At 32.9% G+C, this 27,867-nt stretch overlaps 2 protein-coding genes across 3 annotated transcripts; one reads left to right on the plus strand and one right to left on the minus strand.

Moving 5' to 3' along the window:
* The first annotated feature begins 12,931 nt into the window (after positions 1-12,931).
* On the plus strand, positions 12,932-19,475 carry LOC107959640 (TLC domain-containing protein 4). Of its 2 annotated transcripts, none has more exons than XM_016895736.2 (9): positions 12,932-13,163; positions 15,381-15,586; positions 15,858-15,946; positions 16,032-16,170; positions 17,759-17,833; positions 17,931-18,052; positions 18,150-18,225; positions 18,345-18,404; positions 19,061-19,475. In XM_016895736.2, the coding sequence occupies exons 2-9, from the start codon at positions 15,473-15,475 to the stop codon at positions 19,187-19,189; spliced, it is 804 nt and encodes a 267-aa protein (XP_016751225.1). In that variant the 5' UTR covers positions 12,932-13,163; positions 15,381-15,472; the 3' UTR covers positions 19,190-19,475. The 2 variants fall into 2 exon arrangements, with proteins under 2 accessions (XP_016751225.1, XP_016751226.1); XM_016895737.2 differs by having other exon boundaries at positions 12,936-13,163; positions 18,150-18,221.
* Positions 19,476-21,620: 2,145 nt separating this feature from the next.
* On the minus strand, positions 21,621-24,382 carry LOC107960922 (phytoene synthase 2, chloroplastic; the record flags this gene model as incomplete). The annotated part of the gene is made up of 5 exons (XM_041112040.1): positions 21,621-22,063; positions 22,154-22,389; positions 22,475-22,647; positions 22,925-22,975; positions 24,169-24,382. Coding segments are annotated over 5 exons (1,029 nt in total), but the record flags the coding sequence as incomplete, so codon positions are not given.
* Positions 24,383-27,867: the final 3,485 nt, after the last annotated feature.

The raw sequence follows: 27,867 nt of genomic DNA on the forward strand, positions 1-27,867 counted from the left end.
ATTGAAATACAAATTTATGACTCGGTTTTATATGTTTATTATTGTTTAATTCAGGTAGCACCTCGAACCCTGTTCCGGCGTCGGATATGGGCGAGGGATGTTGCACGTGGCCACGTTTACTTTTCATCTATCAAGTAATTCCAATAAGAGGATATCATTTATCCATGTCTTCGGCTATAAATTCCACTATTGTGAATGATGCTACATACTGTAGAAGTCATATACCCAACGTACCAGCTTTCAGTTCCTTATCTATTTGAACTCAAACTTTTGCTTACACCAAAGTATACGAGTCATGCATACATAGTCCATCGTTCACTCAGGATTAATGTATGCCACACTATGAACGTGACAAGTGAATAAATCCATAAATGGATTCAGGATTTATTCTGCTTGGGTCCAGTTTGATGTACTACCAGTCCAGTCAGTCACATCTATGTCTCTATCTTCTAGGAGTCATCTACTCTGATGCCCAAAACAAGACACCTCCTCAATTGGACTTAATAGACGACATATTAATCTTTAAATCGATTTGCTCATTTCCGGTTAGACTAAGAACATGTTTAGGTTCATCTACTAATATAAGTTGTCTTTCCGTATTACGATCTGACCATGTAATACCACTTAGTATTAGTTTAAACATTAGACAACTATTGAGTTAATATTTGCTTCTATTTTGCTTTGCATGCAAAAACCACATGAAGACATTATACAAAGAATATTAATGTAATCCATTAATCATTTTATTAACCAAGCTGTTTCAAAAAAATTACAAGTTTACAAATTAATATAATACATATAGGGAACCGGATCCAACATACCCATCGAGGAGTAGAAGAACATACCTTAAATCCAAGTCAATCCGGCGGTCAGTGTCAAAGATCAGAAAAAAAAAACTATTTGAATTTTGGTTCATAGATTCATGACATCCAAAACTATTTAATAAAAAAAATGAACTAGAGAAAAGAAGAGTGAAGTGAGCTTTCAATTGGTGTAGACAGTGCGAACAAAAAAAGTCGTACCAATTTTAACAACCTGATGACTTAAGTGAAAACTTTTGAATAATTCAATAGCCAAATTGTAATGTTTTTTAGTTAAGTGACCAAAACAAAAACTTACCCATAGTTTAGTGACTAATAGAATAGTTTACCTTTTAAAATATTGGTAAGTTTCTTTAATTAATATTTAAAAAATAAAAATATATAAAGGTAAGTATTTGGTACACTAGCACTAAACTTTTTTTTTATTTCACAAGTAATATTGAAAAATTGCCATGTGTCTTTTTTTTAATATCTAGTTTTTCAATATTTTACTATACCTCTATAAGAGACTTGTTAACCTTTGACCTTGCTATGGAGTCTAAAAACTTCACTGGTAGTATTCACATGTCAAATTTTCAAGACTGCCTATGGATTAAAAAAATTATAAGATCAGTGTTGTAACATTTCGTTTTCAATGGTGTTGGAAATAGTGATTTCAGGACTACAATTCCAACCAGTGAGTCAATATATTTTATTTATTTATTATTTATTAAGTTGTTGGAGTGTCGTATTAAAATTTGGTACGATAATTTTAATGTTTGGATAGTTAATTAAAGAAAAATGACTAAATCATAAAAGTTGAAAAAATTAATCGCTATTAGTTTATATGTGCTAAATAGATAAGAAATCTTAATTGGAGGGTTTTATGAAGTAAATAACCCATGTTAGCCATAGTGGACAGTTTAAGTATGGTATATTGTGAAATTTAAGTTAATATTAAAGGGAAAATAGTAATTAAATAATTTATAACAAAAACAAAATAGGAAAAAGTGGTCATCTTCTCTATTTGTTTCCTTAGCAACCGAAATCACCATTGTTTCATTAGGGAGGAATCAACCAAGCTTAGTTTGATTGCATGTAAGTGTTTTCTCTACCCGTTTTTAGTAATTTTATATTTTTGAGATCGTTGTAGTTTATTCTAGCTAACTTAGGGACTATTTTGCAAAATTGTTAAATGTTTTGAAAATTTCCATTGATGATTTTTTATGTTCTTGAAGTTAAATGATATATTTTTAAGCTTAGTTGTTGAATAGGACTAATTTGTAAAAGAATTTTGGTTAGTTTTAAGTTTAATGACTAAAATGATAAAATAATAAACTTGACATGAAATTCTTTTGAAATTTCAATAATTATGGGCTGTAAATGGATACATAAAAATTCAGCTAGCTTTATTTTGGGCTTACTTGTGATAATTGTATAAGTTTCAGGTTTAGGGACTAAATTGAGTAAAAGGTAAAAGTTTAGGATAATAATATAAAATATCATTAAAGGGTTAATTACATGAATTTAGACATTTTAAGGTATTTGAATTGGTTAATTGAGTTAAATTATTATATGTATAGATTAAGAAATGAATCAACCAGTTGATAACCGCGAAAAAAGAAAAATTGTCGAGTAGTCCTCATCGAGGTGTTGGTAGCTATTGCATTTAAGTAAGTTCGTACGAGATTTGTTATGTTTATTAATATTTTGAATTCTAATCATATATGTGTATATGTATATGTGTATAATGGGCATGATTAAATGAGGTAAGTTTGAAGGTGGAAATAAAGGCTTTAAATTTAAAGCATGACAATTGTACTTGTTTGAATTGAATCATGTTATTATATGGAATGTTTGTGATCAAGTTGATCATGGTATGAGGTTATAATTATGAAAATATTAAGGTATACAAGTTAAGGCCAGCGTGAACTCAATGAGTAGCTAGGATACAGATGACATGTCATTAGGCTGTTCCAGGCACTAGGTGCCAGTGATTACAGTTTCCAGGTACTATTTACATGTGTTACAGTTCCAGGTACTCTGTGCCGGTGATATATATATCCAGGTACTATGTACCGGTGGTGGATACCGTACTGATAGTTGTAATCTAGCATTTATTACAGATTCTTGTCAGCTTGTATGAACATTCATTTCCCCGTGTATCCAAAGTAAGTTACTAAAGTTCTCCAGGCTTTTAATATTTTGGAATATTTAGGAATGAAACTCATGGCATGAATGGTTGTTTGCTTAAATAGAAGTGAAAGGGTATATGGAACTTATATCTTGTGATATTGCCAATGTTATGAAGATTACTAATCTTTTGGTATGGTAGGTAATGTGAAATAAGGCAAGAATTGTTGCTATATGTTAAATTAAATTGTATGCTTAAAATGACAGGTATGTGATGTTTGATTTATACAAACTTACTAAGCTTTAAGTAAGCTTACCTCGTTTTGTTTTCTTTCTTATAGATTGTTAGATTCAAGCTATAGATTGGACCATTTCTGAAGATCACACTATGCGTCAATTCTTTCAATAGCTATTTACTTATTTTGACTCGATTATAAGTGGCATGTAAATAGGGTTTGGTAACTTTTCTATATGAGAACTTTGGTTGAGGTTTATGTCACCTTGTGTGTGAATTGAGTAGTTGGATGTAAAGCTTAAATATTATTTTTGTTGTTGTTGATGTTAAGCTTAAATGATGTTTATGTATTTGGTAAATTGATAAACTTTGTTTTATGAATGTGAACATGAGAAAATGAAGTTAGTTTAATGGTTGAATAGGTATAGAATGTTAGGTTGTTATGCTTGAATCATTAAAGTTTAATGTTTGAACTGTGGTGCTAATGATGACATATTGGTTAGGCACTTAAGTTGAATGCTATTTGGTATGTTTTGATAAGTTTTGATGCATTTTATGTAGGATTAATGGATGGTAATTGCATTACTTGTGGCCTAAGCGATTATAGGTGTGATGGCTTCGTTTTGAAGGCATGTTCAGGTGCACACGGTCGTGTGCCACATGTGGTTGTATGGCATGACCATGTGGTCTGTTTGATTTTGGTGCAAGTTTATTCACATGGTATCAGTCTGTTACACGGCTTGGCGAAATGGTCGTGTGACCCATGTTTACACTTTTTACTTGAATTTTTGTAAAAGTTTCAGTTTAGTCCTAAGTTGTTACCAAGTTGGTTTAAAGGTCTTGTATGCTTAATTAATGCCCGATTTTGATTGTAAATCACATCACACTTGTGTTAATGTTGTTTAATAGATTTTTTGATTATTTATGTCGAATCTTTGTATGATAGAAATGTTTAATATTTGTAATACCTTATAGCTTGGCTCAGGTAATCGGACCGGGTATAGGGTGTTACAAGTGTAATAAATACTAACTTATACAAAATATTAATAAATTTCTTTAAATATTCTTCATAAAATTTCTAATATTTTGTACTAATTTGATTCTAGATTATAGTTTATCAAGGAATATTATATTTATGACCCTATTATATATATTTGAAAATAATGCTGGTTACTTTATTAAATGAGAAATAACAAAATGACACAAACCATATAGAAAATGAAAATCATAAAGAAAACTGGGAAAGCAAACCAAACCCAAAAGAGGCCTCTCTCCTGGAGGAGACCCTAACCGACGCTAAGCCTTCAAGCAAAACAACAAGTGGACGATGAAAAATCACTTGAGAGGAAATTTTGGGGAAACAAAGATATCAAGAAATTCCCCAACTTAAAGCCTGCTGAAACCTAGACTAAGGTGGATTGTACAATCTTCTGTCTTCGTCGGCAACAAAGGTGGCCAACAATGATACTTCCTATACTCAAAAACAATCATTCGTTCTTAACATGCCCTTTGGAGCCACTGCATGTGCAATCTGGTTCCCTGATCTAGCTATGAAGGTGAACCGACAGTCTAAAAACCGTTTTGAAAGCTCATTTACTTCCCAAATAAGTATACTAATTTCTGAGAATTCTTCTGAGCTTACGTTTAACTTTTGGATGACCGACCTGGAATCACTCTCCAGGATGACTGACTAAAAGCCTAGATCAAGTGCAAACCTTAACCTATGTACTGTCGCTAGAGCTTCGGTCGCAAATACTGTAGGCGAATGTAAGGTAAGACGACTACATACCCTTGTAATCTGTCCATGTTCATCTCTAATAATTACTCCTGAACATATTTTTCTTTGTATAAGGGAAATATTGGCATCGACATTAATCTTAACAAATGATATCGGAGAAAGGGACCAGCTAACAGCCTGAGGTGGAGACGACCGATATATACTTGCAACAAGCACTTCAATATCCGCACAGTAGCCTCGAACAAAGGCAACCAAATCCCTCATCCTCTAGTTTGTACCCCCATGTATTAGCTTATTCCTAGCATACCAAATAACCCACAACACCACTACTATCTTCACTCTTTTATTCGCAGAATAATTTTCTAACATCCATGATAACCATTCATGAAAGTTGATATGTTCGTTATTACCTGGGCTAACATAGTATAAAGCTAGCCACACATCCCTTGCAAAACCACAGTATCGTAGAATGTGATTCACATCCTCAACAGCATGACAACATCTAGGGCACAGAAGGTCATTTGCAATTCTCTTGTTATACTAACTCAATTTTGTAGGTACAAAATATTTCAGAAATTTCCACAGAGCGATTCAAATTTTTGAAGGGTAAGAGAGCAGCTATATCTGTTGATATAATATTTTATCCATTGGGGTGTAAATTAGAAGGGCTCAGTAATGATCAATATCTACTACAAACACTATATAAGCCTGAGTGTTCACCACCCCATACTACATAGTTCTCTTGTGAAAAACTCGAAAGGGGAATACTCTTAATAATAGTAGCTTCGCCATGGGAAAATATAGAATTACTTAGATCCAAGTTCCATGCCATAGGATCTTGCACCGTATGGTCTGACACCCAAGTAAAATAATCCACTTGTGGGGACTAAATCTTTTGGGGAATAGGGTCGAGCAACCAGTAATCATTCCAATCTAAGATTGAATTACCCATGCCAACCTTCCATCTAGGGCCTAGTTCCAAAAGCCTATCCGCACACTATATGCTCTGCCAGAGCAAAGAAGGGTTAGAACCCAAAGACACATTAAAAAAACCTGTAGATGGATAGTACTTTGCTTTTAGTATCCTTCCCATGGAAGTAGTCAGGTTTGTTAAAGGTGCCAACCTTGTTTAGCAAGTAAAGCAATATTGAACTTTGATAAGTCTCAAAAGCTAAGACCACAATTTCCTTTTAGGTCACATAATGAAGACCAAGTACACTAATGAATTCCCCTTTTCTTAGTAGACTTTTGCCACCAAAATGAGCCATTAAAGGTTCCAGTTCTTTGCAAAAATATTTAGGTAATAAAAAACACATCATTGCATACGTCGGTAAATCCTGCAAAATAGACTTTATGAAGACTTCCTTACCCCTTATGGAGAGATTTTGAGCACTTCAAGAAAGAATCCTACTTCCGAATCTATCCTTGAGATCTAGCTCAATCAACTTTTTTCACGCTTTATCTTCATAAACCACACATTCAGCCCCTCACTAGCAACTCGAAGTTTATCTGGGATAGGACCCAATGAGCTTTCCCAAAGCCTCTTCACTTCAGGTTCACAAGATTCTTTCAATAACCATGTGGTCTCAAACTTGAAATGCCACTGTTTAGGTGATCTAATGAGGCCAAAAGTAGTCTCAACCAAACAGGGCAATGATAAAAAAAAGGATGTGGCAGATGGGATGCTTTATAATGCGGAAACAACCGCCACCATCATCCATTCATGACACTCTTATCAAGCCTCTCCCGAATATTATTACTCGCTATTCTCCCTCTCTCTTAAGTGAACTAGACACCATTGTAACGCAAATCCTCCAAAGAACAATCCTTTAAGGCACATTGAAAATCATTCATTTGACATTCACTTTGCGAAAATCCTCCTTGATTCTCAAAAGAAAAAGTAATCTCATTAAATTCCCTAATTGCAAGCCATGGTACCTTCGAGCAATCATCCAACTGTCTTAATAGATTCCAAGACTCCACTCTTCTTTGTTCCTTAGGTGTGTTATAAAACCTATATATCTCTAGCAATTTCCTTCAGAATCATTAGTAATTAAAACATTAATATGTCTTCCTGAAAAAGAATGAAAAGAAACAATACATTTATGCTTCTAACCAAAAGAGGGACCACCACTTCTGCCAATTGAATCAACATCAACTCCATTCTAAAATCCACACATTCGATGTACATTCGCCATTTGAGTACTCTGTAATTTCGTTTCAACTGAAAAAATTACAGAGGGGTTCAGATCTTTCAACACATGCTAAAAGCGACGAATTGTCTGAGGGTTCCCCAAACCCCGGACGTTCCAACTTAAGAGTTTCATTGCGACCGACTGGCCTACCAAGCAGGGTCTGCCGATAGAGAAATTTTTCCATATTCGAAACCATATTACTAGAAACTCCTGATTTAGCTAACTGGGTACGGGGTTGCTTAAGCCTATCCATTTGCACAATCAGTCTGTCTTCCCCTTCAACACCCATTTCTTCATCAAAATCTACATATTGTGACCTTTGATTATGGGCTAGAATTGAGTCAACATTTGACCCAATAATAACCTTGTTTCGCGGTCCTAAGGACTTCACACCTGTTGACGTCACATTAATAGTGATATTTTCAACCATATCTCTTTGAAGATTATCACCTAAATTGTAGGAATGAAATTTCGGAGATCTCTCATTTATCCCCAAAATTCTGACATTGGTAACCCTAGAATTTGGAGTACCAAAATTGTCTTCCTCCTTCAGCCAAAGACTCTTCGGTGCCACAGCTTGCTTGACCGGAGCTCGAAGAGAGATGTCCAACCCCAAATCAAAATCCTGGTTCTCCTAGAGTGTAACACCCTTAACCCATACCCGTCGCCGGAGGGTTAAAGAGTATTACCATATACAAAAGAGTCATATCAAGATAATTAGGTATAGTGATTCATTCTTAAGTTCAATTCATATCAAACATTGAAAACATTAATCAAATCTCAACCACACATTCACATAAACCATTTGGAACACATATAGTAACTTATCAAGCCATTTTCGCATGGCTATACATATATACATCATCAAAAAGATAATTATTTAACAACAAAAAGTCAAGCCTATACATGCCATTATCGAAATTTAACTACTAGAGTACCAAAAGGCTTAGATAGTGTGGACGACTTCGACTTTGAGATCCCGAGACCGTAGCTGACGAACAAGATCTATAAAACAGAGAATTAAGGCAACAAAGTAAGCATTACTATGCTTAGTAAGTTTTAAGCATTTCAAACAATCAAAACGTATCATATAAAACGAACATTAAATATCACAAAACTCGTATTGTAATTGTAATTCACTTGGCCGAATATACATAAGTACACTAGTTATAAATCCTATTGGCCGAATATGTATTTATGTATACACAAGAAAATTTCTAGCACGTGTTTCATTATCTACATGGTTTATACAATTACGTTTAGTCACATATTTTCCTATAATGACTTACAGTGACCGAATATGTCATTATCTTATCCTCAAATACCGAATTCATCCACACACCTATATATATACATGGTTCTTTGATACTAATAAATCATTTTGAAATCAATTCACATATGAGCACATAATACGTACGTTAACATGTAAAGTATATATATTACTTACTCGACGATGGTTACCACGGACATTCAATATCGTAGTCTTACTTAACTTACTAGCCTCGGTCCTGTCAAGTCTTAGAACTCGAAACACATTTATAACACAAGTCCACGGGTCTTTAACCCGGGTACCATTCCAACACGTAGCCTGCAGACTTCAAGTCCAGATATATTTCCAGCACATAGCCTGCGGACTTCAAGTCCGGATATATTTCCAGCATATAGCCTGCGGACCTCATGTCCAGATATATTTCAAATACCATGCATACTTAGTCATATTTTAACATATCTCATTCAACCTATCACTTTAGTAGTCATTTACTGCATTCGGATATAAGCTCAATATGCACATCATCATTCACATTTCGGCTCAAGAGTTATACTTAATACCACACATTCATTTCATCATTCAAGCTTAATCCAAAAGTGACCATTATACTATAATGGTATACATACACTATTTATTATACAACTATAATCAAGAACAAACCAAAGATTTCAATTCACTTAATATACTCTTATAAAAGCGTCATCAATTTCATACTAAAAGAAACTACTCAAAACTTACCTCGGGTATAATTGAACAGTTACGGATAGGCTACTCGATTGCTTTCTCCTTCCCCTTATCTGATTTAGTTCCTCTTTGCTCTTGAGCTTTAAAATTAAACAGTTGAATTTGTTTAATTACCTACTCAACTTTAATTCTTTAATAATCACATTTGATAATCATATAACTTCCATACATGTTAAGTTTTATAAAATGTACCATGACTCGATATCATGCCTATTATTTACACGAATTTATCTATATAATATATATATGTATAACCGAATGTCTCTATGTCACAAGGTACTTACCTAAGGCATATATTTTTATATAACTATGTGTGACTAACACAATTTAATCAATTACTCATTTTATGCACAACCACGTATACACACAGATATATAATCATAACATGCCTTAATATATCTCATATACCACATTCGGCCCTAACCACTCAAACTTAGCTTTCATATACAAATTCCATTTCATTATCAAATGTAGCAAATTGCACATAGGTTTCACCTATGCTAAACAATGACTGAATATACATTTCGAAGAAATAACTTACTTAATACATAACTCACATTACCAAGTACATATAACCCTAATGACCTAATATATATCACCCCAATTCCTATGACTTAACCATTTACCCTTTTAGCTGAATATCCATAAAACATCTAGTTCACATACACAAACACAATCTCTTAAGGCTTATTATATTTTCAAGTACACATCAAATTTATATAGCCGAATATACATATATATTTAGCTCATCAAACCGATATTTAATCATATTTTCCCCTAACACAAATGCATTCGGCAATGACCACAACTATTTAACAAACTTTAAAAACAAACCACAACATTTTAAATTCATCTTATTCCTCCCCCCTCTTTTGACCGAATGTACAAATCAAATGAAAACTCAACTAAACAACAACATTTTTCTTTCCAAAATGCATATACACACATACGACAATTTCAATTCATACTTTTCAACCATGAATTCTACTTATTCAACCATCATTTAAGCTACTTAACATATAGCTAACATCTTCCCAAAAACTTATCAAAATAATACAAATTTAGCACTTGCCGAAATGACACTTGTTCATTGATTCATGAATTTAAACCATGGGTTAACTATGCTATGTATTTATCCATTTAATTTCATAATCAATTACAAATAAAAATTGCATTACATACCTTTAAATGAAGATAACCATGGCCGAATGCCTTGGCTTCTTCTTCACTATTTTTCTTTCCCAAATTCAGCAATCAAGAAAGAAAGATGAACATCTATTTTTTTTATCATCTTTTATTGTTTTACTAATTAATTTATTTCAAAAATAAAGCCATTACTTATTATAATACTTAACTAAAACATATATTATACATCAACCATCATTTATGGCCGGCCACTAACAAAATTGGTCCATTTGACATGCAAATCCCTCATGTCAACATTTCATGCATTATTTGGCACTTTAAAATTTACCTATCACACTTTCAAGTTTTATCACATGAGTCTTATCTTATAAATTTCACATACAAATGACAAAATCAAAGCATGAAACTTTCACACATGCATTTACACATATAATAAACATAGAATTTAACAATTAATTATTTTTATGACTCGGTTTTGTGGTCCCGAAACCACTTTTCGACTAGGGTCAAATTAGGGCTGTCACATAGAGAATCCTAATAGGACAAAAACTTTCCCTATGACCAAGTTTGCCATAGAGAAAGCAAAAAAAGTGTGAGCTTTTCATACTCAAATCTCGTAGAAGCCTGCCTTGCATTCGACAACACAAACTCTTTCTTATGCTTTATTCGTTTTTGAATATCAAATCGGGCCTTAACCTGCAACCCAAGGAACACCCCAATAAAATTACTAGCTGCTTTGCCACCATCTCGGACATGAATCTATGCAATAGATCATGGATTAAAACCTAAAAATCTACAATAAACAGTGGCATGGCCATTGGATCATCCTTATCTTTTAATCGATGCATAACGAGAAGATGAGAATTGAAATTCCATGGTGCCCTAGCCTCAATTCTGTCCACATCCACCTTATGATATAATCGAAAAGATACCTTCCTTCATTCAGATAAAAAATCAAAATACTCTAAATCGGATGCCAAATGTTTACCAAAGTTGCTCATATTGACTGAAAACTAACGACATTTGATGTAAAAAAAGAGCCCACAAAATAATTATCAAAAGAAACCACTAGATTTGGTCTCTCCGTACTCTTCATCCCTAAGGGATAGGTCAGCAATGTTCCCTTCCACATTTGTCATCCTTTAACAATTACAGAAACAATGACCAATGAAACTAGAACAAAGAGAAAAGGAAAAATGTGCTACAAAACGGAAAAAAAAAACGTGCTACAAAGCAGAAAAAAACACTATTAATTAAGATTTAAGCTCTGTTTTTTTCAACGTAAATTTTTTTTACAGAAAATATTTTCAGCCTTTTCCAATGTTTGTTTCATGTAAAATATGATGGTCAACGTAAAAAGTTTTCTAGTCAATGTAAAATTACCCTCTTATTCCCGTAAAATGTCTTACCAAATTTTTTTTCTATAAGACATTTTCCAAACTGATAAGACTCTATTCGCTATAACACCGCCATGCCTGACTCGGAAATCAGGTCAAAGCACTGGAATGTTACATTCTCTACTACATTCTTCACTCATCAAATAAATTTTATAAACTTTTATAATTTTTCAATTTAGTATCTTTTTGTCATAAAAGTTCAATATTCACTAATTAATCATATTAAATCAATTTTCTTTCTTGTTACACTTTAAGCATATAATTTATCTCAATATCTTGTTTCACATATGAAATTTATATGTATTTCACTTCTATTATTTTATCCACATATTTTCTCAAGTTTAACAATTTAGTCTTTGTCATCATAAAAATTCCATACTTCTCCACAATTTCACTTTTACAATACTTTATGCATATTTTATCATCTCATAACACATTCATTAAACTTTTATCATAATTTCCTTATTCACATATTAAGTTGTTTCACACTTAAATTTTTGTATATTTTTCAATTTAGTCCCTATTGCCATGTAATTTATTTTTCACCATATAATCACTTTAATCCTTATTTTTCATTATAATATCTTATTTCACATAAAAAATTTTCATAGATATAACTTTTCTTGTTTCAATTATAAATTTCACAAAGTTTACAATTTAATCCTTAACATCATGAAAATTCATCATTTACTATAATTTCACCTTAACATCACTTTATAATCAATTCACTACTTATCATAAATCTTAAAATGTATGTTTGTTTAATTGAAAACAACTTTTTTTATGAAATATTTTCAAGAAATCTGCCGAACAATAAAAAATATTTTACATAGATTCATCAAAATACCGAAAAATATTAATTTTTTCAGAAATGTAAATTATTTTTTAAAAATTATTTTTCGAAAATTACTTTCAGTAAAACAAATAAGTGATTAAGTATCAAGCAATCAATATTCAATCAACCTACTATATTTAAAATAGTACAAACATCTTTTAAAAAATATGATATCATATATATATATAAAAGATATCATATCTTCTTTTTATTGCATCTATTATAAATTATCATAATATAATTGTAGAACGTGGAATAGATGCTGCACTTTGTCTTTTGGAAAAGCATTCCGGAAATAATATAATCTATTATATACAGATAACCTTATTTGACCTCAGTTTTTCATAAATTATTCTAGAAATATCATAATCTTGTATTAATTAAAATTAAAATAACATATACATATATAAATTATATATATATCTATCTATCCAATCAATTAAAAGAAAAGGCGAAATATGACACACAGGATGGCAAGCACTGATTAAGAAATTTTTTTATCGAGTATTCATTCCTACGCCTATATATTTCTTCAAATTATTTTTTCTGAAAAAAGAAGAAAAAATAAGCAGAGAATCCAGCAGCAGTTTCCGTCGCTTTCTGTTTGCCCAAAAAACTAAATCCCGGATTTCTTCCGTAATTCCCGCTGTTTAATTTTTCTCCGATTTCGGTATTCCTATTTTCCTCCTTCCTTTCTTCTTTCTTGTCTTTTCGATATTTTTCTTTTTATCTATCTTGCATGATCATTTTGGTTTTTGATTGGTTTGTTATTGAATTATTTTTGGCTCTTTTTTGTTTCCATATTTTTATTTCAGTTGTTACTTTGATGATATGTTATTTTCTTGTTTTTTCTGCATTGATGTTGTTGTTGGATGCATTTTTTTTATTTTATTTTTAAGTTTTAATTTCTTTTTGCAAATCCTTGTTGGATGATTGCAATTGAATCAGTTGCTTTGAATTGATGCAAAAGATAATAAGTTAATCACGATTAGGGTTGCCATGCCTTCTGAAATTATTGTACTTTACTTCTGTTATATGCAATGGCTGTAAAGAAATAAAAAACAGGAAGAACTTGGGCTCTTTATGTCATCTTTTCCTTCTTCAGGACCATAGATATATATTAAAAATAAACTTTGAATAACATTCGCCAAGAACAATGAAGCTCGGACGCTTACTGTTTCACTTGGCTAAAAAATTGTGGTTAAAACATGCAAGGACTCGTGTTCTGAATGCTTTTTCGGACATGTTCAGACACATAAAAATATGAAAATAATAATAAAATAGGCTGAAATGTGGTCAAGATATGGTTGGATAAGTCTAGATACGGCTGGATTTGCGATGATCAATTTGGTTTTAATTGTTTAATTATTGAATATTTTGGTTCATTTCTGTTGTTTCATGCTGTGTTGTTTTCTTCTTGTTTTTCTGCATTGATAGTTTTGTTTGATACATTTTTTATTTTAAATTAAAAATTTTTTTGGGGAAAAACCTCGTCGGATGATTGAATCAGTTGTTTTAAATTGATGCAAAAGAGAATAAGTTGATCACGTTTAGAGTTCTCTTGCCTACTGAAATATTTGTATTTACTTCTGTTAAATTCAATGGCTGCAAAGAAAAAGAAGCTTGACTCTTTATGTCATTTTCTTCTTCTTCAGGATCATTATATATATTTAAAAAAAGAGAGGAAAAAACTTGAACAACATTTTGCCAAGAACAAGGAATAATGGGTCAAAAATGCAAGGACTCGTGTTCTGAATATAAGTCGGACACACGAGTACACATAAAAATAAAATAGGCCTTACAGTTGGATAAGTCTAGACACAGCTGGATTTGCGATGAAGGGTCTTTTTCACATTTTTCTCTCAAATATAGAAGCAATAAAGAGGAATTTATTTGAATGAAAATTTTAACGTCAAGTTTTTAACTTAAAATTTTATTTAAAAAATTGAAAAAAAAAACTATTTTCACGTTAATAATATTTTATTCAAAGGTATCAATTTTACAGTTTTATTGTTTATTATTCCATAATAAATCTTTTTCTTGTTGTGCTCTACTGTATCCATGCCTAATTTTCTTTAAAAAAATTCGTGTTCCTCTGTTCATATCTGTTGTACAAGTATTCTGTATCTGCATCCCTGCTGCTTAGGCCAAACTTAATAGATCCTGATATATATATATATATTTCCATTTTGAAGAAGGGATGGGGGGGAAGAGATTCTGAATCTTTGCTGTTCTCTTGTATGTTAATTAGATTAGAACTTCTTTTCCTTAAGCAATTATCGTCAATTTCATTCATATTAAACCACCATTGACATGAATGGAGGAGCATTCTTTATTGAAATGAATTTATAGCATATGTTATTTGAATTGCATGTCTTGTTATGTTTAATACCCCTTATCTTTGAAGGAAATCCTTATTGCTATATTCATTACGCTGTTTCCAATATAAACTGTGTTCAAGATTCAAATGTATTCAAGATACTTTTACTGCAAGTCTCAACTCAGCCCTAAAGATGACTTTGAGGATATGCCCATCCCAAATTCAAGTCTGGGACTGCTAACTGTCTTTTGACTGCAGATTCTGTACATTTTCTGATTTTCACGTCATAGCCATCCTCTCTTGCACCTATTCTCACCCTTTTAGATGGTTGGAATGTGAAAATTAAGACACTATTGATGTTCTGATTGTCTTTCATATATGGTGAATGGTGTGGTTCGTGCTTTTTTCTTGTTTAGAGGGGAATGCTAGTTGTGCAAACTATATTTGAATTTCTAGTGTATTATAATTCAAATTAAAATCAACTATACTTGGAATGTAGAATTTTTTCCTTTTTGAAATATTTTTCTAACGTTCATTCAATTGTTTTATGTTTTATTCATCATGAAGAACGAGCAGAGTACAGGAGACAACAGAATTTCATTTTCTTGGACTGATTGGTTAACGAATATGCTCTGTTAGCATTTTCTAAAACAGAAATTATGGGGATAAAATCTTACCAGAATCCAGCTGAGCTGCTGGTAAAGGAATATTTACTAGCGGATTCCTTCATCCCATACACATCAATCATTTGTGGCATTTGTGCCTGCAAGATGGTATGTTCCCTAATCATTTTTTTGATTTACTGTTCAGATTGAAAATAATTCAGTTGAGTTAGAATGACGATTTGCAGCTGTATGATCTGAACTTTTTATCTTATTTCTATAATGTTGGTTACTTTTCATTGAGCTTTAGTTTCTTCTGAGTTTTCTCTGTTATTTTTCTCATTTCTTATGTTTAAGCATCTTTTTTTCCCTTTATTTCCTTTGTGCTACCTTTTCCTTCTTTCTCTTCCTCTCAAGTTTTGACTGCGTTATCCTTTTCCAGGTATATGATCTTACTCAGTTGTTTAGCAGTGTTTACTTTAAGAGCTATCCTAGCCTACCAAAAATTCAACGCACTGAGTGGAGCAACCGGTGACTAGTATTTCTAGTTATCTTGAATTTGTCATTACTATTTGCTTTTATATATACAGAATTAATGTCGGGATTGTTTATGCAGATCCATATCAACCTTTCATGCCATGTTCATAACTGCCATGTCCTTATACTTCGTGTTTTGGTCAAACCTCTATTCTGACAACCAATATGCTGGCATGGTTACTTTCCGCAGTTCTGCACTGTCTACATTCAGTTTGGGGGTGAGGATAGCCTTTTCCTTCATCTTCAATGAAAACTTTTGGAATTGAGATATTATTTGATCATTTATGTCTGGTCTTTTATCCTTGACTTTTAATATTGGCTATCAGTAAAAAATTGATCTGCCTGCCTTTAGTAACACGTCATCGTGATAATTGTTTTAGTCATGCATTGTGATACATAAAATTCTCCTGAGTGGTTTATTTTGAGCACATTTACTGTATCATTTAGAAGAAGCAATGAAATGTTGAGTTTTCTTTATTGAATATTTAAATTTCTAGTGAATGGAAATGTTTGACTTTATAAGTTTGAATGACGTGGGTGGCTCTACCCTTGATACGACAAATATTTGTGAATTGCTGTTTTTTTTCTCATGCTGAAATTGACCTCTCATTTTCCAGGGACAGCAATGAAGAGTACCATCATATGTCTGTCTATGTAATATGTATATCCTTGGTCATGCCTGCAAGTGCAATTCTTCTGATTTAATATGGTTTAAGGTTCTCAGCCACTTTGTTTCATAGCCCTAACAGAGTATTTTATGTACCCTTAGCCAAATCTCTTGTTTTTGTGCAAAACGAGTAGCATAATTGTGGTGGAAAAATATGCATTCATGTTAACTCCTTTTCACAAAATTTAATAAACTTAACTTTAAGCTTAGGACAAGCATTTCTTGAATTCATGGTCAAACTTTTTCATTGAAACTTTATAGTAAGCTGGGCTTGGTTTTCATAGGGATTTGCTAGTCTTGGTTCAATGGATTAGGATCCCAAACATTATCTTTTGTCTATTATTTTTCAATACATCCATCATTACCATTCACTTCTGCAGGACTCATTTATTATTTGTGGAAGTTATACTTTTCTTTTGAAAGTTGTGAAAGTCACTTTTGAATGGTGATTAATGTGTAATGGAAATTAATGGAGGGGAGTCAGACCCTGGTTCAATTCACCTTTGATGTGAAGACTACTCATTAAAATAAAGATCTCCGATGTCACATGTAGCTAGCATACAGCAAAAGTTTTTCACTGTGATTGCAATTTTGCGATTAAAAGCTCAGTCGCAGAAACTATAAATGTACAATGTCATCCTGTGTCTCTCAGTAAGCTTTCATGGCGATGAGGCATGGTCTGCTAACTCAATAAGTAAATCACATTGCTCATGAGCTGTACCTTGAATTTCTTAGATAAGCTCTTATAAGCCCTTGTCTGAAATAAAACAAAGACAGGGGCTAATATGAGATATCTGAGAAAGTAGAAGGCTTTTTTTTTTTTTTTTTTTAGTCTGTTAGCCTTTTTATATTGCAGAATGACGACCTGTCTAATGAATGACTAAATAAATAATAAATACACTCAGAGAAGCCGTGAAAGTCATGATACACACTCTGCCTATCAACTCAGTTTTTAATGTGGCTGGAAACTAGTTGTAGCACTCTTGTTTGTACAAGAGGAAAATATATTTCAGAAATTCATCTTGCTGAACGTTTTCATTTTGTGTTTAACATTTCTCTCGGTTTATATCTTATCATCTCAGAGCCAGCTTCTAAGTAATTATCTTACATGCCATTTCTTGAAAATTTTCTTTTGACAGGCATCTGTTGGTTACTTTCTGGCTGACCTTGGGATGATTATTTGGTTTTACCCTTCTCTAGGTGGAATGGAGTATGTAAGTATTTTATTATTGGGTCTAAGTCTTGGCCTATGTCAAGCCCTGATATTCAAGCTATCCTGATGTAAATCAACCTAAATTTTTTGTTATTCAGGTCCTTCATCATCTTCTGTCATTAGCAGCTGTAGCATATTCTATGTTGACTGGGGAGGGGCAGCTTTACACCTTCATGGTACTAATCTCTGAGACTACAACGCCTGGGATCAATTTGAGATGGTAAAAGATTACATATTGACTACTTCATTTCTTGTATGTCAATTGTAAAATACATGTTACTTTACTCTATGTTACAGATGTTACTGGTTTCATATAGGTATCTTGACACAGTTGGAATGAAGAGATCCAAAGCTTACTTGGTCAATGGAGTTGTAATATTTGTCGCATGGTTGGTGAGTGAAATCAGTTTATTGCTCTTGGTCCTTTTCCTTTTCTGTTAATGCTTTTATTAAAGTCCTCTCCACTAATTTATCTTGCAGTTACTTATAATGAACTTTGATGTTTTTGCCAGGTTGCTAGAGTACTCCTGTTTATGTATCTATTTTATCACATCTACTTGCACTATGATCAGGTAAACTGTTACTGCAAAACTTTACCTGCTGTCATCCCTAGGGGTGCATGTTTATTATTTACTAGCTTATTTGCCTTTTAATCTAAAATTTTATTAAAATTATCTTGGCTTTTAAGTATTAAACTTCTTTTATACTATCTTACTTTAGCTGGCACATACTGGGTGCTATATTGTTTTGACTTTTCGTTTTCTCTAAGGTATCAATTTCTGTTACTCGTATCTGACCTGTATTTAGACACGGATATGGGGTTATGGTTATCCAATTATAAGGAAAAACATCAAAAAATGAGGCTTAACTGTATTAGACACGTACTTGCATCTCACGTTTACCTTTGAGTCTGAGTAACACAAGGTAGATGTATTCGTTTCCTTTTTGACAAAAGAGATTGTAGTTCTGGAGATAACAATTAGGCATGAATTAACTGAATTAGTTCTTAGTTTCAAATCGAAGGTGTATTTGTTATTGCTTGTGTTAAGTAATGAACAAACCTGATATCACTTGAGAACAGTAGAAAAACTTGATATGATACCTTTAACATCATACGCCTCGTTTTTAATATGTTGACAGGGATTTTTCACATGAATAAATTGTTATCATACATTTTTTTTTCTGATAAATAAGTTAACAGCGAACTGCAATTTTCTCGTGAAAACAGGTAAAGCAGATGCACAGCTATGGGCTGTTGTTAATATTCGTTGTGCCGTCAGTCCTATCAGTTATGAACTTATTTTGGTTCGGAAAGATTATAAGGGGATTAAGGAAGACATTAGCAAAGCGGCAGTGAAGAAAAGGGTATAGCAAAACAGAAACTGATGATGAATTGGGACATGGATCGACCGATTGACCGGCAAAGAAAATCATTGTATTCTATTAGGCCTAATGTCCTTAGCATTTGATCTCACCCTCTTGATTGTTAAATACGTAAATGGGTATAGGTGAAAACTAGAGTTTTGATTCAACGTCACAAATCTGAAGGAACGATGAAAACTAAATACCTGGTGTATGATGGGAAATCTGTGTACGTGGTGAAGTGAATTGAATTAATAGAAGATAAATTCTGGTTAAATAAACATTATATTGTGGATATTCAATTAAAATATATGCATGAATCCATGTTTGGAATTGAAATAATGTTAGTCGAGATTGATTCTTCATGTTTAGCTTGTCAAAAGTTTTGCTATTAGATTTAAAAATTATGTCCCACCAAAAGTGCTATCCTTTAAAGTGGATTTGTAGCCATTGCAATAGAATCACACCATTTAACAAGTTTACCATCTGAATCCATCCCAACTTCACTCATCAGTGACTGGAACCAAACAATGTAATGGTTAGCTGACTTGTGTAGATGTTGAGCGAGAAACCACTCCTTGTTTCTTTGAGGAGCATCCACCAAGGTAAATGTAATGTCCAGAAGTAGACCTTGGATCCTCAAAATAGCTACCACATAAGCGCATTAGAAAACCCAGTGAGATCCAGGAAAGATGACAACTTGAAGAGCAAATCAGATACTCCAGGATTCTCTTAAAAAAAACACCACGGAATGTGAAAAGGCCGTTGCATGTATTGGCTCACTTTGTTTACGTTGTAGGCAACGTTAGGCCTAGTTAGCACATGTACTGTAATGCTCCAATTGCACTCCTATAACCTGTAGCATTTCCAATTGGAACACATAACGATGATGACAATGCCGGAGAGCTAACCAGTGGAAGTCACTTCTAATCCCAAAAAGTAGCTTAGGTCACATAAATCCTTCAAAGAGAATTGAACATTGAACTCGCAATGCTATCCATACCTTGTCTCGAACCAGTGACTATTATGTCATCAACATACACAACCAAGAACAAGCATGACCCTTTAGAATTTTTGAAGAAAATGGAAAGATCAACTTGAGATGAGGTAAACTTCAATTAGACCACTGAAAACCTCTTAGCTTTTTGAACCTAGCACAAAATGCTTGTTTGAGCACATATGAATCTTTTTGTAGTTTCTCAAAGCTAAGGGGTCGTGCCATAACCACTTCCATGAGCAAGTCACCATTATTGACATTCACTTGTGGTAGCTTCCAATGTTGTATGACAGTAAGGGTATGTATGGTTCTTACTGCATTGACCTTCACCATAGGACCGACTAAAGGTTTCATATAGGTTATATATCCTGCAGATTGTGAGTACCCTTTGGCAACCAATCTTGTTTAATTTGTGGCGAGAGATAGTGCCATCAATATTTCTTTCGACTTTAAAAAGCCATCTGCAGCTTATAATTCTCCTATTTGCTGGTTTGGAACTAAGTATTCTTCTTGAAGAGAACATCTAAGTCTTAACTGCACTTGACCACAAAGGATTTTGCATAATAGTGTGTATATCTCCAAGGTCCTCATCTATTGCTGGTGCTATATAGGGTTTAGTCTTGGAACACGTTTGCCTTGTTGCGATTGATCATGGTATGAGTATTTTATGCTTCTATTGAAGGTATAGAAGCCGGAACAATAGGAACTATTGATGATGATGAAGGTAACAAGTCTAGGTTAGGTGTAGTAAGTACTTGAGTAACAAACAACCTATGCTTAGTACTCCTTAAGATGTGGAAGTAATACCTGAAACTCTCCACCACCATCAGTCTACTATTTTACCTCACACTTCTTGGTATTAGATAACTAATTATAATATTAAATAAGTATTTCATAAACATTAGATCTTATATTCTTCACAAATTTGAAATGCAGTCCCTATACTTTTTTTCTTTAGAAATTTAGTTTCTCTACTTTTCAGATTTCAGAATTCGGGTTCAATTGTTAATATTGTTACATTTTTATTGTTAAATTTGTTTGTATGACATTTTAAAATTAAAAAAAGAATTACTCACTTGGTAAGAATGTAACTACAAAAAATACTTTGTAATGAACTTGAATTTAATAAAATAATTTTAATAACATTAACAGTTGGACCTGAATTTTAAAATCTAAAAAGCAAAGGAACTAGATTCTAAAAAAAATAAAAATAAGAGACTAAATTATAAATTTACGAAAAATACACAAACTTATGACATATTTTAACTTAAGTAAAATTATTTTAATTAATGGTTCTAGTCAATCTTTGCTCAATTTGATAGCAGCATTTACATAATGTAGAAACTTTTTTACAACAAATTTACGGACCAATGATTTGTTGCAATTAAGTGGATATCCCGATAATTAATGGGTTGGAGTAGTAAAAAGTTCAATATCTCTTAAGTAAGGATGAATTTGTGAATAAAAAAAGATTTGAAATCCGACCCAATTCGATTTTGGAATAGTTGATGTAAAAGTTAGAAGAATTTGGAAGTGCCCATAATTGCTCTTCCATAAGCCAGTGGAAGTGAAGCAAATTTCTTTGCTTTCCCTACATAAGCCCTTTTGGTGAAATTATTATAGTCATTTTCTTCGATGACATCTAAGATTTGTCTATACAACAACAATGATGCCCACATTGGCCATCTGCTTGCCTCCGTTAGCTCCGCAACCCCTTTTTCGGCCTCATCGAAGTACATTCTTGCTCGTTTTATTTGATTTTTCATGAAAATTTTCCATTTATCGCTCACTTGTCCTCGAAATATTTCGTCTTCCGATATCCCTGCCGAGGCAAGTTCATCTTGTGGAAGATATATTCTTCCTCTCCTACCACTGTTAATTTAATTATTCAAATTAAATCTTTAAAATGAGCATGAAGCTTATTATTGTCACTAAAAGTAATGATCATGCCATTGAACTTACTCTTCCCCAACATCTCGGAGTATATTAGTAAGTTGATTAGCGATTCCGAGGGCTAATGCAGCACTGTAGACGGTTTCGATGGATGCCTTTGATTCGGATGCGATTCCCATTACCGGAACACTCATTAGTCCGACCGTCCCAGCAACATAGTAGCAGTATAGATAGAGCTCATCAAAGTTGTTATATCTGGTTTTCAATAAATCTAATCTCATCCCTTCTATCATGTCCTTGAAGGGCTGCACAAACAAAATTAATTAATTTGTTGATATAGTTCCAAATCTCAATAATTTTGTGAATGTCAAACATGGCTATGCATCTAACCTGAATACCAAGAGCGTAGTTTGAGACAGTATGAGATAAAGCAGCATCAAACAAGTCATAGGGACGGCCTTGAAAGATGTTATCTAATCTTTTCTCCCAAGTGTCAAGAGCCCTTGGTGTAATGTGTGAAGCATTTGGTCCATCTACCAGCTCATCTGTCCTTCTGCACCAAACTGCATGGCAAAAGGACTGGATATTTTAACAGTCACCTTCTAAACATCCACTAAAAATTTCGATTTTTGTCTTTTCAACTATTTGTGTTTGACACATATTTGGATATGATTATAAAGATATGATCTTTAATGAACCATCCAAATACATATAAAATTATTGAACATATACATATCTCAAACACATACTCGTATTTGATACTCACAATTAATATTCTTGATAACATAACATCTACCTTAGCAACATCCCAAATAGCCCCCAAAGAGAAACATTACATACCGTAAATGGCCCAAATAGCCCTCCGACGTTCTGATGTCATAAGCAATGTACCTTCAAACAACAACAAACAATTCCTTCCATAAATTGGATACGGAGAAATTTTAATGAAAATGTTTTGTCAAAATTACCTTAATTAAATTTTTGAGTTTTTTTTTTTACCATCAACCTATATTCTTTTTTTTTTTCAAATTGTTTTGTCAAAATGTTCCTAAAAAAATGCTTCAAAATGAATGCATACATTCAGTATTCTCGTTTTGATTTATTAATTATCTTTTTGAAACCCCTAATTAAAAAATGCATGCATTTATTTTGAAACATTTTTTTAGATTATTACATTTATTTTCTGTAAATTATGAGTTATTTTTTAATTTCATATATGATTTATTTATTTTATTATTTTTCACATGTAATTATCTTATTGGGTTACCTAAGTAATAAATTATATCTTATTAAAAATATTTCACATCATCCCCATTAATTTTTTTGACGATACTTTCATCAAATCTGTTAGAAAAAGCAGTTTGAAAAAAAAAACAAAGGTTGATGGCCAAAAAAGGTTAAAAAAATACAATTAAGGCCATTTTGACAAAACATGTAAACGTTAGTGGCTAAATTTAACATTAAGCCTAATTATTTCACAAGCAACTTTAAAAATTGAAATGTGTCTTTTTTTAAATATATATATTTAATATTTTACTACTTTTCTGTATTACATTTATTAACCTCTTAATCCTGCTCGTGAAGTCTAGAAACTCCACTAACAATGTATCAAATAATTTCACATATATTAAATCTATTTTCTTAAAAAAATAACTAATTATTTTTAAAATTTTAAGCTATAGAAAATAGTCAACTTATTAATATTTAATTTTAAGTACACATTCTCAAGTAAAAGCTGCGTAACTAAGATGTTATGGATATCTTTATTAAATATAAAATATTATTAAAAATGTATGAGAACATGGGTTCGAGTATATTGAAGCACATTATTTTTCAATTTATAAGTTGGGAGAAATTATGAATAGCTCTAGGTATTGTGTCAACAAGAACAGATATGGTCAAAACTTATAATGAAATTGTTCGAAAATTTAAAGTTTAAAATATAAATATTTTACTAAATAAGATTTTTAATATTATTCTGGAATTATTAATAAAACAATACTTTTTTAGAATAAATAAATTGATTTTCTTTTTTACAAAATTGGTAATATTATTTGACCCTGAAAATGAGAGGACAAACGTACCCAAGTAGAAAGTCTTGGCATACTCAGCACAGACTTCACCGCACCTCTCATAAGCTTCATTCAACAGATCCCAATCTTTGCATCCTTCGTTTGGCCTCTGTTGTTTAACCAAAGCGGCTTGCTTCAACACCACCTCATGTACCTTTTCTTCTGAGTATGCTCTTACCGCCGTCGATGAGATCAGTGGGACGCCGGTCCTGAGTGTAAAGGCCCAATTTTGGCCCAACTTAAACCAACCCTAACCAAACCCAATTTGGCCCAACCTAATCCCAACCCAAACACAATAAATAAATAAATAAATAAATAAAAACCTTGGCCACCTACTCCACCACCTTTGTTGGCCACCCACCTTAGCCACCAACTCCACCACCCTTGGCCACCTAAACCACCCCAACCACTCCACTTGTAAAATTTGGCTATAAAAGCCATTCAAGACTTTGTTTTTAGGGGGGGTTTTTGGTTTTTATGGAGAAGGATTGTTCTTTGTTTTGGAGGAGGTTTTTTTTTGTTTTTTTGGAAAAAAAAGGTTATTTTTGTTTCTTGGAAAGGCTAGTTTTTGGAGATTAATCAAAGATCAAAGCAAAAGAGGTTTCTTTTGTCTATTCTTATCTTTAGTTCTTTGTTTGTTTATTGTTTTCCTTTCAATTTTATTTTGTTTTTTTTATACGAAAGTAAAAATAAAAGTAAAAAGCTTACCCATATTTTCATTATCGAAAAAGGTTTTTTTTGAGGTCCGGCCGCCGTGTACGGTGGCGCCGATGGCGGCCCGTGGGGGTCCATGACCGAAGCAAAGCCGGACCAACGGCCGGATTTAGAAAAGAGGGAGAAAGAGAGTTGAAAGCTTTGTTTTATTATTTTATTATTTTTACTATTATTTATATTATTATTATTTCTCATGTATATATTATTTTTATATTATTATTATATTATATATGCCCTCTCCATATTTATTTATATTATTATTATCATTATTGTTACTTTTATTATTTTTATTTCTAACTACTATTATTATATATATGTATTATTGTTTGTATTATTATTATTATCACCCCTATTGTTATTACTTTACTTTTGTATTCTAATATATTATTAATATTACTTATATTTTTATTATTTTTGCTATCACTATTACTATTATATATTAGTGTATATTTTTATGTATATATATATTTTATATATAGTATTATTTTTTATTACTTTAATTTAATATTTTTATTATATTTGCTTTTTGTATTTCTATATTTATTATTATTATATAGTAGTGTGTATTTCTATTATATACATATATATATACATTTATATATAGTATTATTGTTTACTTTACTTTAATATTATTCTTATTATCATTATATCCAACCCAATAATAATTCTTTCATAAAAGTAATATTCCGTATTTGGTAATTCGAGACAATCGTGCCCTAACTTATTGGGTTTCGATTTTTCTCCTTTAACCTAAATAACGGAATACTCTTTTAAATCGTGACATGAGTTTTGAAAAATGCTTATTCTCGGAGATACGAGGTGTTGTTCCCTAACTTACTGGGTATGGCATTTCGTTACCTCGAAATAAAATTTTTGCAAGTAAAGGCAATATTCGGTGTTTGGGAATTCGAGGAAACGTGCCCTAACTTACTGGGTTTCGATTTTCCTCATTCACCTTAACTAACTGAATAACCTTTTGAAATACACGAATTTTTATATAAAAGGCAAGCTCGTTCTCGAAAATTCAAGATGTCGTGTCCTAACTTACTGGATGTGACATTTTATATTGTGAGACGAGAAGGTCCTTAACATTTGAGCATTTTCTTTACAAAGAGGGATCGTATTTTAAATTCTTTCAAGTTTTCAAATTTTCGACACTAAGACACTAATTAATCAACTAGGTACCAATTTTGGGCGTATCGAGGGTGCTAATCCTTCCTCGTGCGTAACCGACTCCCGAACTCATTTTTCTGAATTTCGTAGACCGAAATCGTTGTTTTAATAAAATTAAATCATTTATTAAAAACAACCACCTTTTGAGGTGACCCAATCACACCTCGTCAAAAAAGGATTGGTGGCGACTCCCGTTTTCATTCTTTTTTTCAAATCCAAGTCGACCCCGTTTTCATCCAAAAATGGTGTCAACAGCTTGGCGACTCCACTGGGGACTTTTTCAAAATAAGTGAGTCAAGCCACGAGTTGATTATTTTTTGTCTTTTTGTCGAAAGTTGAAAATTTGATTTAAATATACGATCTTCTCATTGCATTTCATTTGTTTTGAGCTATAGTTTTCATCATGTTTCGTATTTTAAACTTTTATATCTTTGCATTGCATTGCATGACCGTTGGTCACACCTTTTAAGTGGGAGTGAGAAGCTACTCCTTCGTGAGGTTTTCACCTCCGTGCAGGATAGTGGATCGCTTTCGGGATACATCCGTACCTATGTCTTCGTGAGATTTTCATCTCCGTACAGCCATAGGGAAATGTATTCCCCTGAACCGAACTCGGTCTATATGAGCCTATAATGGGTGAAGATCGAGGAATCTGCTGGTTCGGGTACCTTTGCTTTAGAACCAAACCCCATGTAGTAAACCTTAGGAACTCACCTTAAGTAGAACTACACCAAACCCTAGTAGATACCCTGATGTGCTTTTATTCTTTTTGAATTGTCTTGGATTATATGTTTATATCTGGTACTGATATTTGTTGTTTTACTTTGGATGCATGACATTTCAACTGCATGGCATTTCATTATTTCAAGGCGTTGGTTCATATTCGGTTTCTAGAAAGAAAGCTTATCATGGAAAGAAGGTTTCTTGATAAGGTGAAAGATAATGCGGCAGTCCGAATTTGGTCGGAAACGACACAGCAAGAGAAAGGGGATAGTTTGGCTGAAGGATATATATCAGAGCTATGGGACTTTACCCGCATCAGCATAACCCAGAACGATTTGCAAGAGTTGAAAGGAATTTGGGACCATTGGGACGAGGAGGCCAGACAGTTGTTTTATTCCCATTACGGGGACTTGCCGTACCTGCTAGATATGAAGGTAGATAAGCATCTATTCCGGGCTCTCGCACAATTTTAGAATCCCGCCTATAGTTGTTTTTCGTTCGGGAATGTTGACTTGGTGCCTACGATAGAAGAATATATGGCTTTACTTCGGTGTTCAAAGAGTCAAGTCGACAGAATCTACTCAAGAGCCGCAAATGTACCCTTTTTGAGAAGGTTAATGAACATAACAGGCATGAGTGAGCAGTGGGTTACGGCCCGAATTAAACAAAAAGGGGATAACAAGTGCATTTCTTGGAGGAGTTTGAAAGATGTGGCTTTGGTGCACCCGGATATAAAAAAGAGGGTAGATATCTTCGCCCTAAGCATATATGGCTTAGTTATCTTTCCTAGAGCTTTGGGGCATATTGATGAGGCGGTTACTGATTTGTTCGACCGCCTTGATAAAGGAGTTACCCCGGTTCCAGCAATTTTAGCGGAGACATTCAGATCATTGAGTACCTGTCGGCGAACGGGCGAAGGCAGGTTCATTGGATATGCACAGTTGTTACTTGCGTGGTTCCACAGTCATTTTTGGAAAGTGGATAAGGTGTCATATCGGGTCTTCTCTGAAAACTATTCGCCGCTAAAGGAGATGATAGCTACACCGAGAAGGGACGACATTTCAATGGAAAAATGGATGGCAATTCTTCAAAACTTGCATG

Source organism: Gossypium hirsutum, chromosome A05, assembly GCF_007990345.1.
Source record: "Gossypium hirsutum isolate 1008001.06 chromosome A05, Gossypium_hirsutum_v2.1, whole genome shotgun sequence".
Taxonomy (NCBI): domain Eukaryota; kingdom Viridiplantae; phylum Streptophyta; class Magnoliopsida; order Malvales; family Malvaceae; genus Gossypium; species Gossypium hirsutum.